This window comes from Leuciscus leuciscus, assembly GCF_965113295.1.
Source record: "Leuciscus leuciscus genome assembly, chromosome: 9".
Classification (NCBI taxonomy): domain Eukaryota; kingdom Metazoa; phylum Chordata; class Actinopteri; order Cypriniformes; family Leuciscidae; genus Leuciscus; species Leuciscus leuciscus.
The window spans coordinates 42696164-42712741 of NC_138733.1; the positions used below are offsets into that span (position 1 = coordinate 42696164).

At 44.8% G+C, this 16578-nt stretch overlaps 1 protein-coding gene across 1 annotated transcript in view; it reads left to right on the plus strand.

The window, feature by feature from the left end:
• LOC309506580 (scavenger receptor cysteine-rich domain-containing protein DMBT1-like) overlaps positions 1-16578 on the plus strand; it is a 36552-nt gene that overhangs the window by 7770 nt on the left and 12204 nt on the right. Inside the window, exons 2-6 of the mRNA XM_082180422.1 lie at positions 4068-4091; positions 4231-4545; positions 4693-4993; positions 13411-13580; positions 13695-14599. Of these exons, the coding sequence (XP_082036548.1) occupies positions 4068-4091; positions 4231-4545; positions 4693-4993; positions 13411-13580; positions 13695-14599 (1715 nt within the window). The remainder of the gene's footprint in view (positions 1-4067; positions 4092-4230; positions 4546-4692; positions 4994-13410; positions 13581-13694; positions 14600-16578) is intronic.

Consider the following 16578-nt stretch of genomic DNA (forward strand, 5'->3'; position numbering starts at 1 on the left):
CCATAAAGCTTCATAGTCCTATAGTGATCGCATTTTAATGTCGCTTGTTTCTGCTCTTCTTTGCCTGCGTTTTGATCTCCTATCCTCACATTAGCTAGAACATTTGTGTACTGTAACGTAGGCTACACACGGCAAGGTACTGTATATGCGTGTATTAGGCCTAATGTAGGCTATTCGGAGCAAACCACCCTGATGCTAAACCTTAAAAACTTACTTCAAATATGATGTTTTCTTATTCGGTGAAGTTCGGTATCTTGCAACCATCTCTCGTCCTCTGCTCATCCGTTTGAAAACTGCGCGCGCGCCGCGCTGCCGGCGAACGTATTATTATTATTTTTTAAATCAGCATCAGCAACAGTTACTGCCAGTAGCAAATAAAATTTTGGGGTGGCACCCGGGGTGGCCAATCGCATGTCAGGGGTGTCCAGTGCCACCCCGGACCCCCCTCTGGCTCCGCCACTGTACGCCACCAAACATCATCAAAACACTCAAGTCTGACTTCAATGAGAGCATCAGAGCATAGTCAAATAATAATTGAATAAAGGTACATTTGTTTGGTGCAGTCTCATCGCCCGGGTGTGCCAACTACGAACTCAAGCACCGTGTGGCTCAAGGGCGAGGTAACTTAAGTGAAACCTACATTTGATTCATAGAAAGGAGTTTCTATGTCGATGATGAGTTGACAAATGTCTCATCAGTAGTTAACTATCTAGAAACTATCCAGCTTATTAAGGAAGCAAGAGAACTCTGCAGCACAGGAAAGCTTCATTTGCATAATTTTTTTTGTCAAACAATCAAGAACAATTCCTCAGAAGAATGTGCTGAGTGTACTATGGAGCATAATTTGGCTTTGGGTGAGCTTCACATGGAAAGAGCACTCAATGTGAAATGGTGCATCATATCCGACAATTTCCAGTTCTGAGTATCTGTTGAGGAACGTCTCGGTTACGTATGTAACCCTCGTTTTCTGATGAGGGAACGGAGACGTTACATCATTGCATGACGAAATGGGGGTTTCGCTTAGAAGCCTATCACCTTCGAGTTCTTACAAAACGAGCCAATGGCAAAACAATGCCATGGATCTGGGGAATTTGCATGGCGCAACTCCGCTCCACCACATGGGTTTAAAAGGAGCAGCGCGGCAATCTCGCATTATGTTATGCTGAGGAGCCGAGACTGAACTCCCGGCTGTTCCAGCGTTAGAGTGGTTGTGGCAGGGGGACGTAACGTCTCCGTTCCCTCCTCAGGGAACGAGGGTTACAAACGTAACCGAAATGTTCCCTTTCGTTCAGTCACTACGAGTTACGTAAGTGAATGACGAATGGGGGTCCCAATTTAATCACGCCACAGCGGCTGTCTTCCAGTGCCCTGCGCAAGTCTGAGCTCCCTGTCGTGAGGCTAGCACGGACGAAGGGCTAGGCTTAACACAAGAATACCGAGGTACACTGGGTGGCATATCCCAGGTGGAATATGTAACAGCGCCTACCCGTAGGGAAGACTTAGAATACACATGACCTGCATGTGGGATGCATATGGAAAACTCAGAGGTGTCCAGCCCGCAGGGTGGAATGTTTCAACCTCGAGACGGTAAGAGGGGGAACCATGCACATGGAAGCACCTAGCCAATCACGAGGGCTGACCAACCGGGCATGCACTCTGGAGACGGCATTGACAGTGAAGTAGGAACTCAAGGTCTAATGAGAACTCATCTAAGTGAAATAGCGCATGTATCCAGTCTGTGGAGTGGAATGGCGCAGGAAGTGATGACACCGAGCAGGTCCTATTACTGGCTAGTGGAAGCGAGTACATGAGAGGACACTGGCTCTACCTGGAGATTATACAATATTGCGAAAGTGTTGGGTGTTACCCAGCCTGCAGCTCTACAGATGTCTGTTAGCGAGGCACCATGTGCTAGAGCCCAGGAGGAAGCCACACTCCGGGTGGTGTGGGCCCTCACCCCTAGGGGGCATAGTCGACCATGCATCTGGTAAGCCAAGACAATGGCGTCCACTATCCAGTGAGACAACCTTTGTTTGGAGAGAGCCTTTTCCTTTCAGCTTCCCACCATAACAGACAAAGAGCTGGTCTGAGGTCCTGAAACACTGCGTTCTGTCTACGTAAGCACGGAGGGCGTATACTGGACAGAGCAGTGCCAAGGCTGGTTCTTCCTCCTCCAAGGCCAGCGCTTGCAGGTTCACCACCTGGTCCCTGAAAGGAGTTGTGGGAACCTTGGGCATGTATCCAGGCCGGGATCTCAAGATCACGTGAGAGTTAGCCGGCCTGAAATCCAGGCACGCTTCGTCAACTGAAAATGCCTGAAGGTCCCCTACCCTCTTGATAGAGGCCAAAGCGACCAGGAGCGCTGTGTTCATAGACAGGAACTTAAGCTCCACTGATCGCAATGGCTCAAAGGGAGCTCTCTGCAGGACTGATAAGACCACTGCGAGGTCCCAAGAGGGTATAAGAGGAGAGCGAGAAGGATTTAGTCTCCTCGTCCCCCTCAGGAACCTGACGACCAGGTCATGCTGTCCCACCGTTTTCGACTCCACATGGTCGTGGTGCGCAGAGATCCTTCAGGATGGAAGGAGACAGCCTTCGTTCCAGCCCTTCTTGGAGGAAGGAGAGCACGGACCCGATCTGGCATTTTCTGGGGTCTTCTCTACGAGAAGAACACCAGGTGACGAAGAGGTTCCACTTCAACGCATAGGCTTGTCTCGTGGACAGGGCCCTAGCGGAAGTGATGGTAGCCACCTCCTGAGGTGATAGGGTACTCAAATCTGCCGCATCCCATCCAGGACCCATACATGCAGGTTCCACAGATCGGGACGTGGGTGCCAGAGGGTGCTCCGTCTCTGAGAAAGGAGGTCCTTCCTCAGAGGGATCGGCCAGGGAGGGGCTATTGCGAGGAGCACCAGTTCTGAGAACCAAGTCTGGATGGGCCAATGAGGCGCAACCAAAATGACCTGTTTAAGAAGGCTCACTGGGCCAGCTGTGCGCTAGTGCATCCGTGCCTGATGTAAACAGTTTATAAAAAAATTAAAAAAAGTCTGACGAAATCACTGACTGTTGGTAGAGTCAAGTCAAGTCAAATCAAGTCAAGTCATCTTCATTTATATAGCGCTTTTAACAATGTAGATTGTTTCAAAGCAGCTTTACAGAGATAAACGTATAATTTATGGTAACAGAGATTGTTTTGGCTTTGTAGCGGTTCTTTAATAAAGTTATTTTCCAGCTAGTTTTGATTGATTCGCTTCCGTTGCAACGATCATTTGTTATTAAATTAGGGGCCGCTAAGATGACACCATTCTCTCTACACAGACTTTAAACGCGAACCTGTGATAAACGCTGATGGCGTTCACATGCGCATTAAGAATCGGTTCTATAGTTATGTGCACAAAACACATGGAAGAGTCCCTTAGTGTCCCTTTATGTCCCTTTATGTCCCTTTATGCTGTGAGTTTTTTTTTCTTTTTTTTTTTAGCTTATTCTGTGCTATCATTCTGAAGTCATCTGTTTTGTCATCACTGAGACATGTCGACTCGATTACTAACATAACTGGTATTGCATCTTCTAGACGCGATGGGGAATAGTGAATACTGAATACTGACTTTTCTCCGAATACTGAAGCCTTCTTTAAAATAACGCAGTGCTACTGCACAGCCCAGCAGATTCAGGTTAATCGACTGAAGCGACGAACGCTGAGTCGTGTACGTCATAGCACGGCCTTCTACGCAATACTCGCTCAAATCAGAGGCTAAAATCAGGCTAGGAAATATGCCTTTTATTTATAAATTATTAAAAAAAATTATCTTAAAAACATACTAACATTATAAGGGCACCCCAGGAAACATTATAAAATAATAAAATAATCCATGCAATGGGACCTTTAAGTATTCTGAGAAAAGGAGTTTCCTCATCGCATCTAGCAGGCGCAATAAGACTGACTGTTTGAAAGGGAACTATCTGTCTGTCGGTTATTGCATTGAGTCAGTATGTGTTTTGTTGTTGTTTAATTCAAATTGTAAGTCTACAGTGTTTTGAAATGTCCCTGTTTTTCATCTCAACAGCCAGTGCTCTAACATCTGTAACTGGTAAGTAACAGACTTATTTAAAAGTCAGTTCTCATTTTAGTTATACAACATATGAACAATGACAGTTTTGGCTAGTTTGCATGTTATAAGATGTCAGTTGTATCATAATGGAGTTCTTTTTTTATTTTATTTTTTTTAGGAGATTATAGTATTAGACTAATAAATGGTAATAACGACTGCTCTGGAAGAGTTGAGATCCTTTATGATGGCCAGTGGGGGACAGTGTGCGATGATAGCTGGGACATTGATGATGCTACTGTGGTGTGCAGACAGTTGAGATGTGGAAGAGCTGAAAGTGCACACCAAAGTGCTCATTTTGGCCAGGGAGGTGGTCAGATCTGGTTGGATGATGTGGGATGTACAGGACGTGAATCATCCCTCACACAGTGCTCACACTCTCCTTTTGGCACACATAACTGCGGTCATTCCGAAGATGCAGGTGTTGTCTGTGAAGGTAAAATCATATTTGTTTTCCTCTAAAGTAGAAAACTAATGAAAACAATAGGGACTCCTAGCAATGTCAGACACATACAATACACAGATAGACCAGAGAATAAATCTTCAATCACATTGTACTTTAATTTTTAATGCCATCTGTCAGACACAAGGTTGGTCAATGGGTTTGATTCATGCTGTGGGAGACTGGAGATCTATCATGATGGCCAGTGGGGAACCGTGTGCGATGATGACTGGGACATGAAAGATGCTGCTGTGGTCTGTAGACAGTTAAAGTGTGGATCCGCCATCAGTGCACCTCATAATGCCGCCTTTGGTCAAGGCAGTGGATCAGGCATGCTGGATGATGTCAATTGCCTGGAAAGTGAGGGAAGACTCACACAATGTTCACACCGTGGACTAGGAACACATAACTGTAATCATGATGAAGATGCTATTGACGCATAGCCAATATCAACGTGAGTGAAATGCCCGTGCTCAGCTGTCAAGTCATACCTAAGTCGCAATGGCAATGCGCTGGCGTTAGTTTTCCCGAGGATGTATATGCTACTGTATATGTCACCAAATGTCAAAAAATTAGGCCTACATTTCAGTGAAAATGAATAGCAGGTAATATGCAACTTTTTGTTTTTGAAACCAGCGAAAAATGCAGGATAGTGTAGAACATTGATTCAAACAATGTCACATCACGCACTTAAAGCTCTTCTGTAAACGGAGGAAACAGAATAAAACTAAATATATAAAACTAATATATAGGCCTATACGCAAAATATAGGCTATTTCACTTAAATAATTACAGATTAACAAAACGAAAGGAACATTTTTGCTGGCCTCGGTTCATGCAACGGGATCCAAAGTTCACATAGAGGAAACCGAGATGGCAGAAAACGGCATCGTGCTTGTTTTCTGTATTTTACAAAAACTATACAGTTTTGAATAATTTTGTTGTTGTTGCTTCTATCCGTATGACTATACGGAGTAACAGGTCCCTCAGAAGGACAACAAATCCTGTGATCGCGCCGACGCCTCACACGCGCACACGTTCTAGCATTGCTAACTTGACATCGCAGCATGTTCATTATCAAAATAAAATAGTCAACCAAACATATAGAAAGTTAACCAAACCATGTCCATGCTACAGAGGTAGCCCCTCGTTTAGGAACGAGCTCCTCGGTTTGTCTTGGCTGGTTCTTCTCCTGCTCGGAGCCACCCGGTTCTGTCTCCCCTTCACTCGCCATTATTCACGTTTCTGCCTGCGTCCCCGTGGTTGCGTGTAAGATTGCAGTCATCCAAATGATGAAAAAGTTTTGTCGTAAACAATGTTTTTTGCGACACCACGATATAAACGATAGAGCATAATATGAAACAATATACTTTTTATATCGTCCATACGATATATATCGTCATATCGCACAGCCCTAATTCACATATTATACCACATATTCACATTTCATGTGTTGCGTGATATCTCTGCGCCTAAGTAGCAGTGCTTCGCCTAAGCAGCAGTGCTTCGCCTGTGCTTCCCCCTAATATAGTCCCAAGTCAATATCTGCCTAGGAAATAACCTAGTGTTAATCTGCATTGCTATTTGTACTCGTTGTGAATACGCAGGCCACAAGAAGTAATTAGGTGGGGTTTTTTTTTTTTTTTTACTTTTACTCAGGCCATGCTAGCTGGCAACAAAGGATTCCATTCATTGTGCTAAGCTAAGCTAGCGCCGACCCTGTCAAACTAAAACAACGCATGCACTGAGACAAAAATGCATTTGCCCACCTATCTAAATGTAGGAAAGAAAGTGAATAAGCCCTATTTCAAAAAACGGTGGAGTGTTCCTTTAAAAAAAAAAAAAAAAAAAAAAAAATGTTTTATTCTAGCTTCGTGCGTCTTTTTTATCAACACTTGAATGTTGGCAAGTTTCATAAAAAGCAACATGAGCAAAAAGCTGAGAAAATCGCATTTTTATCAAAGACTACATCTAGATCAGATTCATAATGATGATCAAAACACAGTAGATCGAGTCCATCAACACCCTACACCCATAAAGCTTCATAGTCCTATAGTGATCGCATTTTAATATCGCTTGTTTCTGCTCTTCTTTGCCTGCGTTTTGATCTCCTATCCTCACATTAGCTAGAACATTTGTGTACTGTAACGTAGGCTACACACGGCAAGGTACTGTATATGCGTGTATTAGGCCTAATGTAGGCTATTCGGAGCAAACCACCCTGATGCTAAACCTTAAAAACTTACTTCAAATATGATGTTTTCTTATTCGGTGAAGTTCGGTATCTTGCAACCATCTCTCGTCCTCTGCTCATCCGTTTGAAAACTGCGCGCGCGCCGCGCTGCCGGCGAACGTATTATTATTATTTTTTAAATCAGCATCAGCAACAGTTACTGCCAGTAGCAAATAAAATTTTGGGGTGGCACCCGGGTTGGCCAATCGCATGTCAGGGGACCCCCCTCTGGCTCCGCCACTGTACGCCACCAAACATCATCAAAACACTCAAGTCTGACTTCAATGAGAGCATCAGAGCATAGTCAAATAATAATTGAATAAAGGTACATTTGTTTGGTGCAGTCTCATCGCCCGGGTGTGCCAACTACGAACTCAAGCACCGTGTGGCTCAAGGGCGAGGTAACTTAAGTGAAACCTACATTTGATTCATAGAAAGGAGTTTCTATGTCGATGATGAGTTGACAAATGTCTCATCAGTAGTTAACTATCTAGAAACTATCCAGCTTATTAAGGAAGCAAGAGAACTCTGCAGCACAGGAAAGCTTCATTTGCATAATTTTTTTTGTCAAACAATCAAGAACAATTCCTCAGAAGAATGTGCTGAGTGTACTATGGAGCATAATTTGGCTCTGGGTGAGCTTCACATGGAAAGAGCACTCAATGTGAAATGGTGCATCTTATCCGACAATTTCCAGTTCTGAGTATCTGTTGAGGAACGTCTCGGTTACATATGTAACCCTCGTTTTCTGATGAGGGAACGGAGACGTTACATCATTGCATGACGAAATGGGGGTTTTCGCTTAGAAGCCTATCACCTTCGAGTTCTTACAAAACGAGCCAATGGCAAAACAATGCCATGGATCTGGGGAATTTGCATGGCGCAACTCCGCTCCACCACATGGGTTTAAAAGGAGCAGCGCGGCAATCTCGCATTATGTTATGCTGAGGAGCCGAGACTGAACTCCCGGCTGTTCCAGCGTTAGAGTGGTTGTGGCAGGGGGACGTAACGTCTCCGTTCCCTCCTCAGGGAACGAGGGTTACAAACGTAACCGAAATGTTCCCTTTCGTTCAGTCACTACGAGTTACGTAAGTGAATGACGAATGGGGGTCCCAATTTAATCACGCCACAGCGGCTGTCTTCCAGTGCCCTGCGCAAGTCTGAGCTCCCTGTCGTGAGGCTAGCACGGACGAAGGGCTAGGCTTAACACAAGAATACCGAGGTACACTGGGTGGCATATCCCAGGTGGAATATGTAACAGCGCCTACCCGTAGGGAAGACTTAGAATACACATGACCTGCATGTGGGATGCATATGGAAAACTCAGAGGTGTCCAGCCCGCAGGGTGGAATGTTTCAACCTCGAGACGGTAAGAGGGGGAACCATGCACATGGAAGCACCTAGCCAATCACGAGGGCTGACCAACCGGGCATGCACTCTGGAGACGGCATTGACAGTGAAGTAGGAACTCAAGGTCTAATGAGAACTCATCTAAGTGAAATAGCGCATGTATCCAGTCTGTGGAGTGGAATGGCGCAGGAAGTGATGACACCGAGCAGGTCCTATTACTGGCTAGTGGAAGCGAGTACATGAGAGGACACTGGCTCTACCTGGAGATTATACAATATCGCGAAAGTGTTGGGTGTTACCCAGCCTGCAGCTCTACAGATGTCTGTTAGCGAGGCACCATGTGCTAGAGCCCAGGAGGAAGCCACACTCCGGGTGGTGTGGGCCCTCACCCCTAGGGGGCATAGTCGACCATGCATCTGGTAAGCCAAGACAATGGCGACCACTATCCAGTGAGACAACCTTTGTTTGGAGAGAGCCTTTTCCTTTCAGCTTCCCACCATAACAGACAAAGAGCTGGTCTGAGGTCCTGAAACACTGCGTTCTGTCTACGTAAGCACGGAGGGCGTATACTGGACAGAGCAGTGCCAAGGCTGGTTCTTCCTCCTCCAAGGCCAGCGCTTGCAGGTTCACCACCTGGTCCCTGAAAGGAGTTGTGGGAACCTTGGGCATGTAGCCACAACGACATCTGCTTCTCGCGTTAAGTGATCATATGGGAAGACACATCGTCTTGTGTCCGTACTGGTTAATAATTGCCCCACGAGGAGCAATTTGCCAGCGCCAGTTCGGCTGGCCTCGTGACATTCCAGAAGACACACACACACACACACACACACACACACACACTCGTGGACTTTCAACCAGAAACCCACCACGAGATGCAACTGAAGCACATTTCCATATATGGACTTCCACATAGTAAAATTTCATTTTACCATTCATTACAAATTTATAATAGAGGTGTGGTTTGCTAGAGTAAAATCTTTAATTCCGAAGATTCATTGAAAGGAAATCACTCCATAGTGTCTTGTAACTCGAACCTGGTCATAAACTTTTATGGCTCCAAAGCTGCAACTCATCCAGCTCCTTTACAAGCCAACATTCCAACACCTTAACACACATGGAACATTTCAGAGAAAACTCTTCAAATGTTTGATATGTATTCCTGTGTTTCTCAAGTGTCTTCACATGCCATAACGGAAATACTGACCATTTTATTGTGTGTTTAAGCAAGCTTTATTTGTGTGTAATGATGCATATGAACATAATGTTATGTGTGTCCAATATCTACCTGTAATTCTTGGTATCTGTCTGACCGCCCTGTTTTAATTCAACCAGTCCCGCACATAGTATTACAGTAAGATGTATTGTTCCAGGTGTACAATCTTAAGAAGAAATATGAATTCTTTCTCTCATAAGACATATGGTGAAAGTAGGCGTTTTCTTCTTCACACAAAGAGAATTTTCCCGCTTCAGAAAAGACAATCTGATTCGCTGTCGTTCCAAGAGAAGGCGTAAACAGATGTTTGTTAAAAGGCAGAAACCCCCTCATCTCGAGCGCTTCTCTCTTCTCTTCTCTCCTCTCTTCCAACTCAACTCATCCAACTTCTCTGGACCCTCTTCCTCGGCGCAGCGTTTCTCCAAGGAACATCTGAAGGAGGCCCTGGCCTTCTCCTCGGACCAACACATGTTCGAGTCGTAGCTCCCGTTCGTTGCAACTAAGATTTCCAGCCTCTCCCATCCCGGGAGACGAATCTGAACTTTTCCGGTAACGTTAAATTCAAGTGAGCCTTTACATCGTTTTTCGAAACGACCCAGAAGAAGAAGCTAGACGCAAACCAGCCGGACACGCGCACGCGCGTCCCCTTTTCAGCATCACACTGAAAGAGTACCACATCTCGCAAGTATATTGATTCCTATAAAAGCTGTTCCAGGTGTCTAGGTCTTAGGTCTGTGGTTTAAGTTACCCTCTATTTTCTTTCTTTCTTTCTTTCTTTCATGTCATTCATTCCGATCACGTCATGCTATGTTTTATGTTTTTGTTCGGTTAAATGTGTGTCTGTTTTCTCGTTTGCATTTTACGTACGTTTATATTTGTAGCTTATAATCTCTAGCGTGTGCCATTTTATTAATAAACCCATTTATACTTTTAACTGGCTCTGTGTTTGAAAACCCACTTTTTATAAAGTCAATGAAACAAAAGATCTATAAAGCTACAGGCTCTATAATATTAGACTACATTCAGTAGTTTTAATTAATAAACTCAATAAAGTTTAATGTTCTTGGCCAGAACCTAAACTTTAGTGGAGTTTGTGAATACCCCTTCTTAACTGTACTGACCTTACATCTACTCGCTGGCCGAGTTAAAGGTTGGTCAGACCAGTTACAGAACGAGGCATTTCCTATAATAAAAAAATAAATAAATGTACATGCGACTTATGAATTATGACCATGAGTCAGAGATATTAATATCCCAAGATTCCCCATATTCTTGAGCTAATTCATATTTACCCAGATGCATATTCGCCACATTTTGGTGGAGATATTTCGAGCAGTTTCAAACTTCATTTTTGTGGGCAAATTCAGTTTCAGTTGAATGTGTATTATTGGTATTAATAATTGTAGGCTATACGCGCGTTTTGAATAGTGAGATAAGTCGCCAAGGCGAACTCACCCAGCTGATGGCGGGCACAAAGCCAGCCCAGCTCTGCTAAAACTGCAGTTCATGACATTACATCTGTCTCTGTAAAGACGAAACAAAACTCTTTGCAGTTGATACATGTAACATGATTTAAACCGACTAAATGAAGACGAAGGATCTCTTTTAGGACGAAGACGTAAATCTGATAGTTTTCAGTCGTAATAGGCCTTATACAATACGTTAACGATATAACTCCTGGTCAGAAATTGGCCTCGCGATCCAATTTCGTAAACCTACGCAAAAATCATAAAAGTGCTATTTTGATTAATGCTTATGGGAGATGAGCAGATGATAAGTCCTGCTCACAGCTGTTCTGATGCCTGGTGTGCTCACAGCTTAAGTAAATAGATGTTCAACGCCTGTTTGCTCACAGTTTCTAGTGATTAAAACACGAAGTTTTAATACCTGTTGTTATTGTAAACCATGTATAATATGTAATTGGAGGCCAGTTTTATGAATTAAGAAAACGGATGATAATCCCTGTTCTCCTTCTTTAAACCGTCTCATGTGTATAATATATAATGTGTAAATTGGAGACCAGTTTTATGAATTAAGAAAAGATGATAATCCCTGTTCTTATTCTAAAACCGTCTCAATGTGTAATGCATAATGTGTAATTCCCGTTAGTCACATGTTGTGAAACTCGCGTCAGTCTTCCGCATGCAACAGAAGCGCAAAACACCACGTGATTCCAAAAAAAAAAAATCTGCTGAATTACGCCACTGACCGACACTAGAGGGCAGCCTCTAAGTCTGGGGCAGTTCTCAAATTACGCGCCCCCAACCGACGTCATCCTGCGTGAGCGTCGCCTCCCACTGACGTCAGCCTGCGCGAGCGCAACTACGCCATCTCGTGGCGTTCTAAGATAATACCTGCTTTCAATTTCTTTTTCTCTCTGCATTCATTTTCTCTCTCAAATACTTAACTGCATTCAAGCTTAGCTTATGCTGATATTATTTGGAGTTAGACAATTACTTTTTCTGTTTTCGACTGTCACACTTTAAGTTAAGTTCGAAAAAAAAGGAAAACTTTTCGAATTAAAAACTTAGATTCGATTCACTCAGTTCATTGATAGGTCCACCTAGGAAGAAGCACGCCACCGTGTGGCGATCTTGGGTCGACTTATCAATATCTGTTTAACCCCCAGTCTGCAATTGAAGTGTCTCCTTGCTCCCCTTTTCGTTTGATTATTTTTTTATGATCCATACGAATAACCTCAGTGTTATTGTAAGGATTATAGGAAGTCATTCTGAATTTCAGTTTTGATTATTTTTAGTATTGATACATCACTGTTATCATTCTAATTTTCTTTCCTTCCTTATTATTATTATTTTGGACCTCTCATTGCATGCTTATTTGAATTTTAATTTAAACAAGTTTGCATTTTTCAAATTGTGTCTATTCAACCAGGTGGACCACTGAGAGGAAACACGGCCCTCACCCTTGTGGCACAAACCCACTGCCGGGGCCTTTTCCTCTGCCTGCGTCTCAAACCTGTGTTGTTTATTCAAATTTTATTTCATTGATAATTATTTTTCTCTTCCCTCTTTCTCCAGTCTCTCCAAAGGGGGGGGGGGGGTGGGTTATTCTGATAATTACAACCAATTATCGTAATTTCCTTTTTGTTGTATCATTATTTTAGTAAAGCCTTTGCCACTGACTCCTGCATACATATTTACTCAATTTGATGAAACCAGAAAGCCTCAATTTACTTTAAGTCTAACATTTTAATCCCTCATTGTGTATCTATTGGCAGGACTCAGTCAGTGCACTGTGGTGATCCGAAAGTCATCCCTGGTGGTTTCCAGTGGGCGGGGATCATCTGTCCGGCGTTACTGACACTGCGCTCTGTCTGGTGTTGGAACCGTCGGAGGGTCTGACCGCGCCCGCTGGTTTCCGCCTGGATGACCTCTATTCACCCCAGGTAAACTAAAATTTGATAGAACCCATCCACTTATTATGAACCACAGAATACTAGCTATTCCTTCGGGGTATTTTAAGTGCTTAGACCCACCTTTCTCTCTCTAAGACACACCTTCTTTCGAGGTCCTGTCCCGATAACCCACGCATCTCCTGGCCCGATCAGGAACTCTCGCAGTGTTAATAAGGCTTAGGCCTCTTTATTTTATTTTATTTTATCTTATTTGATTTATTTTCCTTAAATAATGCTCCCCGTGTTATTGTTTGCGACATTTCATTGCAGACCAATTCACTTCCTTGTGTTGTGTTTCCCTCTGATCTTCCCTACCTTCAACCTTGTCTATTTCTCCACTCTGTTGTGATTTGTTTCTTTCATTTCACTTAGACACAGAACCTAAGAGAGACCCCAGGAAAAGCTGAATAATAGAGTGACGATCAAAGCGGGCGTCGCTAGACGACCCCCCCCCCAGGCTACCGCCTGTCCAAATTTCTATTGTGGGTTTCATCCATACCCACGAAATTGGCTCAGCTAACTGTCGGCATCAGTTAGCCCCGAAATTCTCATAAACGGCATAGCCCGTATGAGTATAGCTCATTAACCCTAAAACAAACTTGCATTGTGTCTCTTTTTGTGTGTGCTGTGCTTCTCTCACCACAGTAAGCAGAGATGTCGAGCTAACCCAGAAGTACGACCACGAGCAGCTGGTCAAAATCTTCGGAAAATCGCACTCAACCTCGTCACCAAGGCCTGGGCCAGCGAAAGGCTCAGCCTCGATATGGAACAGAAGGCAGCCGCACTACAGCTCCAGGCCACAGAAGCCCGGAAGAGTCGGCTAGACCAGCTAATCTTCCTGACCGAGGAAGAGGACGAGACGGACACAACGCTACAACAGGAAGTTGAAAGACTTCAAAGAGCCCTGGACGATCTTCGTCTGCACACAGATCAAAGACAGCAGTCGGAGGAAAACACCCGGAAGGAACTCAACGAAAGGCTCCAACGGGCTGAAGCTCTCCTTGAGAGAGCAGAGACTAAAATCCATCAGCTCATTCAGCAGAGACACGATCTCGAAGACGAACTAGACATGGTTCGCAGAGAACTGAGACATGCTTACAGTTTCAACCGCGACCGGGAAGGGGAAGAACATCTCACACCATTTCCCCCTTCCAGCGAGTCTGCGCCTTTCAGCCACACACCCAGAGCTGAAAAGGGGGGCGAAAGCCCACTGCACAACACCACGCCTGTCAGCCAAACACCAAGAGCTGTAAAGGGTCAGAATCCTCTCCAGACGGATTGGGCCCCCAGCAACAGCTCTCGTCCAACAAACCTCAACAAGATGGCCAGAAACATTCCTACGTTTGCCGGAGACTGCAGTGTTCATGCGTACCTTCAAGACATTGATTTTCACCTGCAAACTGTCGCCAACGCGACAGCTTGGGACAAATTGTACCTGGTAAGAATCACCTCAAGCAGAGAGGTGCGTAGTTTTCTGGATCGCCAACCACAGCCTGTCAAAGCAGATTACAAGCAACTGCGACAAGCGTTGATCCGCGAATTCTCTGACCCAGAATCAGACCAAGGGTTTATCACGGCCCTCGACGTGAAACAGGCCCGACTTGAACACCCACACTCCTATTATGACCGACTCCGACAAACGTTCTTCGGAGCAACCAACACACCAGATATGGAAGAAGATATAACCTTTAGAACTTTGTTTCTGCGGAACCTGCATAGCACCGTGAGTAAACATCTCGGCGTGCTCGTCTGCCCACGAACCATGTCTACTCGAGAACTCAGAGACTTAGCCCACAAGGCTTACACCAAGCAAAGGGCCATGGATGAAAAGACGGTAAAGACACACACAATTCACTCCGTTTCTGAGCACCGCTCAGAACCAGACAGCAGGTGGCGGCACGACTGTGACGGTGCCCGTCCAAAGCGTCGGACCGACCGCTCAGAAAGATTCTGGAACCAGCATCACCCGCCGTCCAGAACTCCAAGCCCAGACCGTCGAACCTGTAACCACTCTCTCCAGAACACTGGTGAGGCAGAGTCTTCTTACATCACAGATGAAGACAGTGCAGCCACGTCTGACACAGACACAGAAAACGAACACTGACACCTACTGCTTCAAGGTCCTGACTGACCTGCAGTTGAGTAACCAAACCAATGTCTGCGCCACATACAGACAACCCACCCACCCACCCTAACCATTGCAGTGATTACACAGCACAAACGAACTTTACCAACTACACTGCACGCCTCAGAGCCGCTAAAACGCTACCTCCGCTGTGTACAAAGAAAGTCATGCGGGCCTCTGATGAACAGACTTTTCCTATGCCACCACTTACCCCTCCACCACCCTCACAGGCCATCCGAGCTCACTGACAACCAGTGCCTCAGACAGCTGTCTGCCACCACGCACATGTTGCGTTCACAAGACTTCAATACGCATTGTGCACCTGTTGCCATCACAGCGCCACAGCTCGTAAAGCCACACAGCACAAGGGGGGGGGGCCAGGCGTAACAATGACGCCACATGTGCCAAAAAGCCATGCATGGGACGTCAAAGCATGTGGCATACCAACCTCAGCGAACCAAAAAGACTGTCCTAAACCAACTAAGGACCTCCATCGCTGGAAATTTTTTTTTTTTCTCCTTCTCTCTCTCTCTCTCTCTCCCTATCGCCTCTAACAGGATGCAGGCCGCAGTGGTTCGCGAGAAAGCAGCCACACTCACCAGGTCTGGCATCCGACATCGCATGGAGAAAGAACACCCCCGACTCCTGACTGCCAAGGCAGGACTCACACTCAGAGAAGTCTAGCACGGTGATGTGCATCTCCACGGTCACCGACAACGCCCTGACACTCGTTGTGCCTATTTGTTGTTCAACGAATTCCATCCCGAATTTCGTTTAACAAAAAGGGGGAATGTAGCCACAACGACATCTGCTTCTCGCGTTAAGTGATCATATGGGAAGACACATCGTCTTGTGTCCGTACTGGTTAATAATTGCCCCACGAGGAGCAATTTGCCAGCGCCAGTTCGGCTGGCCTCGTGACATTCCAGAAGACACACACACACACACACACACACACACACACACTCGTGGACTTTCAACCAGAAACCCACCACGAGATGCAACTGAAGCACATTTCCATATATGGACTTCCACATAGTAAAATTTCATTTTACCATTCATTACAAATTTATAATAGAGGTGTGGTTTGCTAGAGTAAAATCTTTAATTCCGAAGATTCATTGAAAGGAAATCACTCCATAGTGTCTTGTAACTCGAACCTGGTCATAAACTTTTATGGCTCCAAAGCTGCAACTCATCCAGCTCCTTTACAAGCCAACATTCCAACACCTTAACACACATGGAACATTTCAGAGAAAACTCTTCAAATGTTTGATATGTATTCCTGTGTTTCTCAAGTGTCTTCACATGCCATAACGGAAATACTGACCATTTTATTGTGTGTTTAAGCAAGCTTTATTTGTGTGTAATGATGCATATGAACATAATGTTATGTGTGTCCAATATCTACCTGTAATTCTTGGTATCTGTCTGACCGCCCTGTTTTAATTCAACCAGTCCCGCACATAGTATTACAGTAAGATGTATTGTTCCAGGTGTACAATCTTAAGAAGAAATATGAATTCTTTCTCTCATAAGACATATGGTGAAAGTAGGCGTTTTCTTCTTCACACAAAGAGAATTTTCCCGCTTCAGAAAAGACAATCTGATTCGCTGTCGTTCCAAGAGAAGGCGTAAACAGATGTTTGTTAAAAGGCAGAAACCCCCTCATCTCGAGCGCTTCTCTC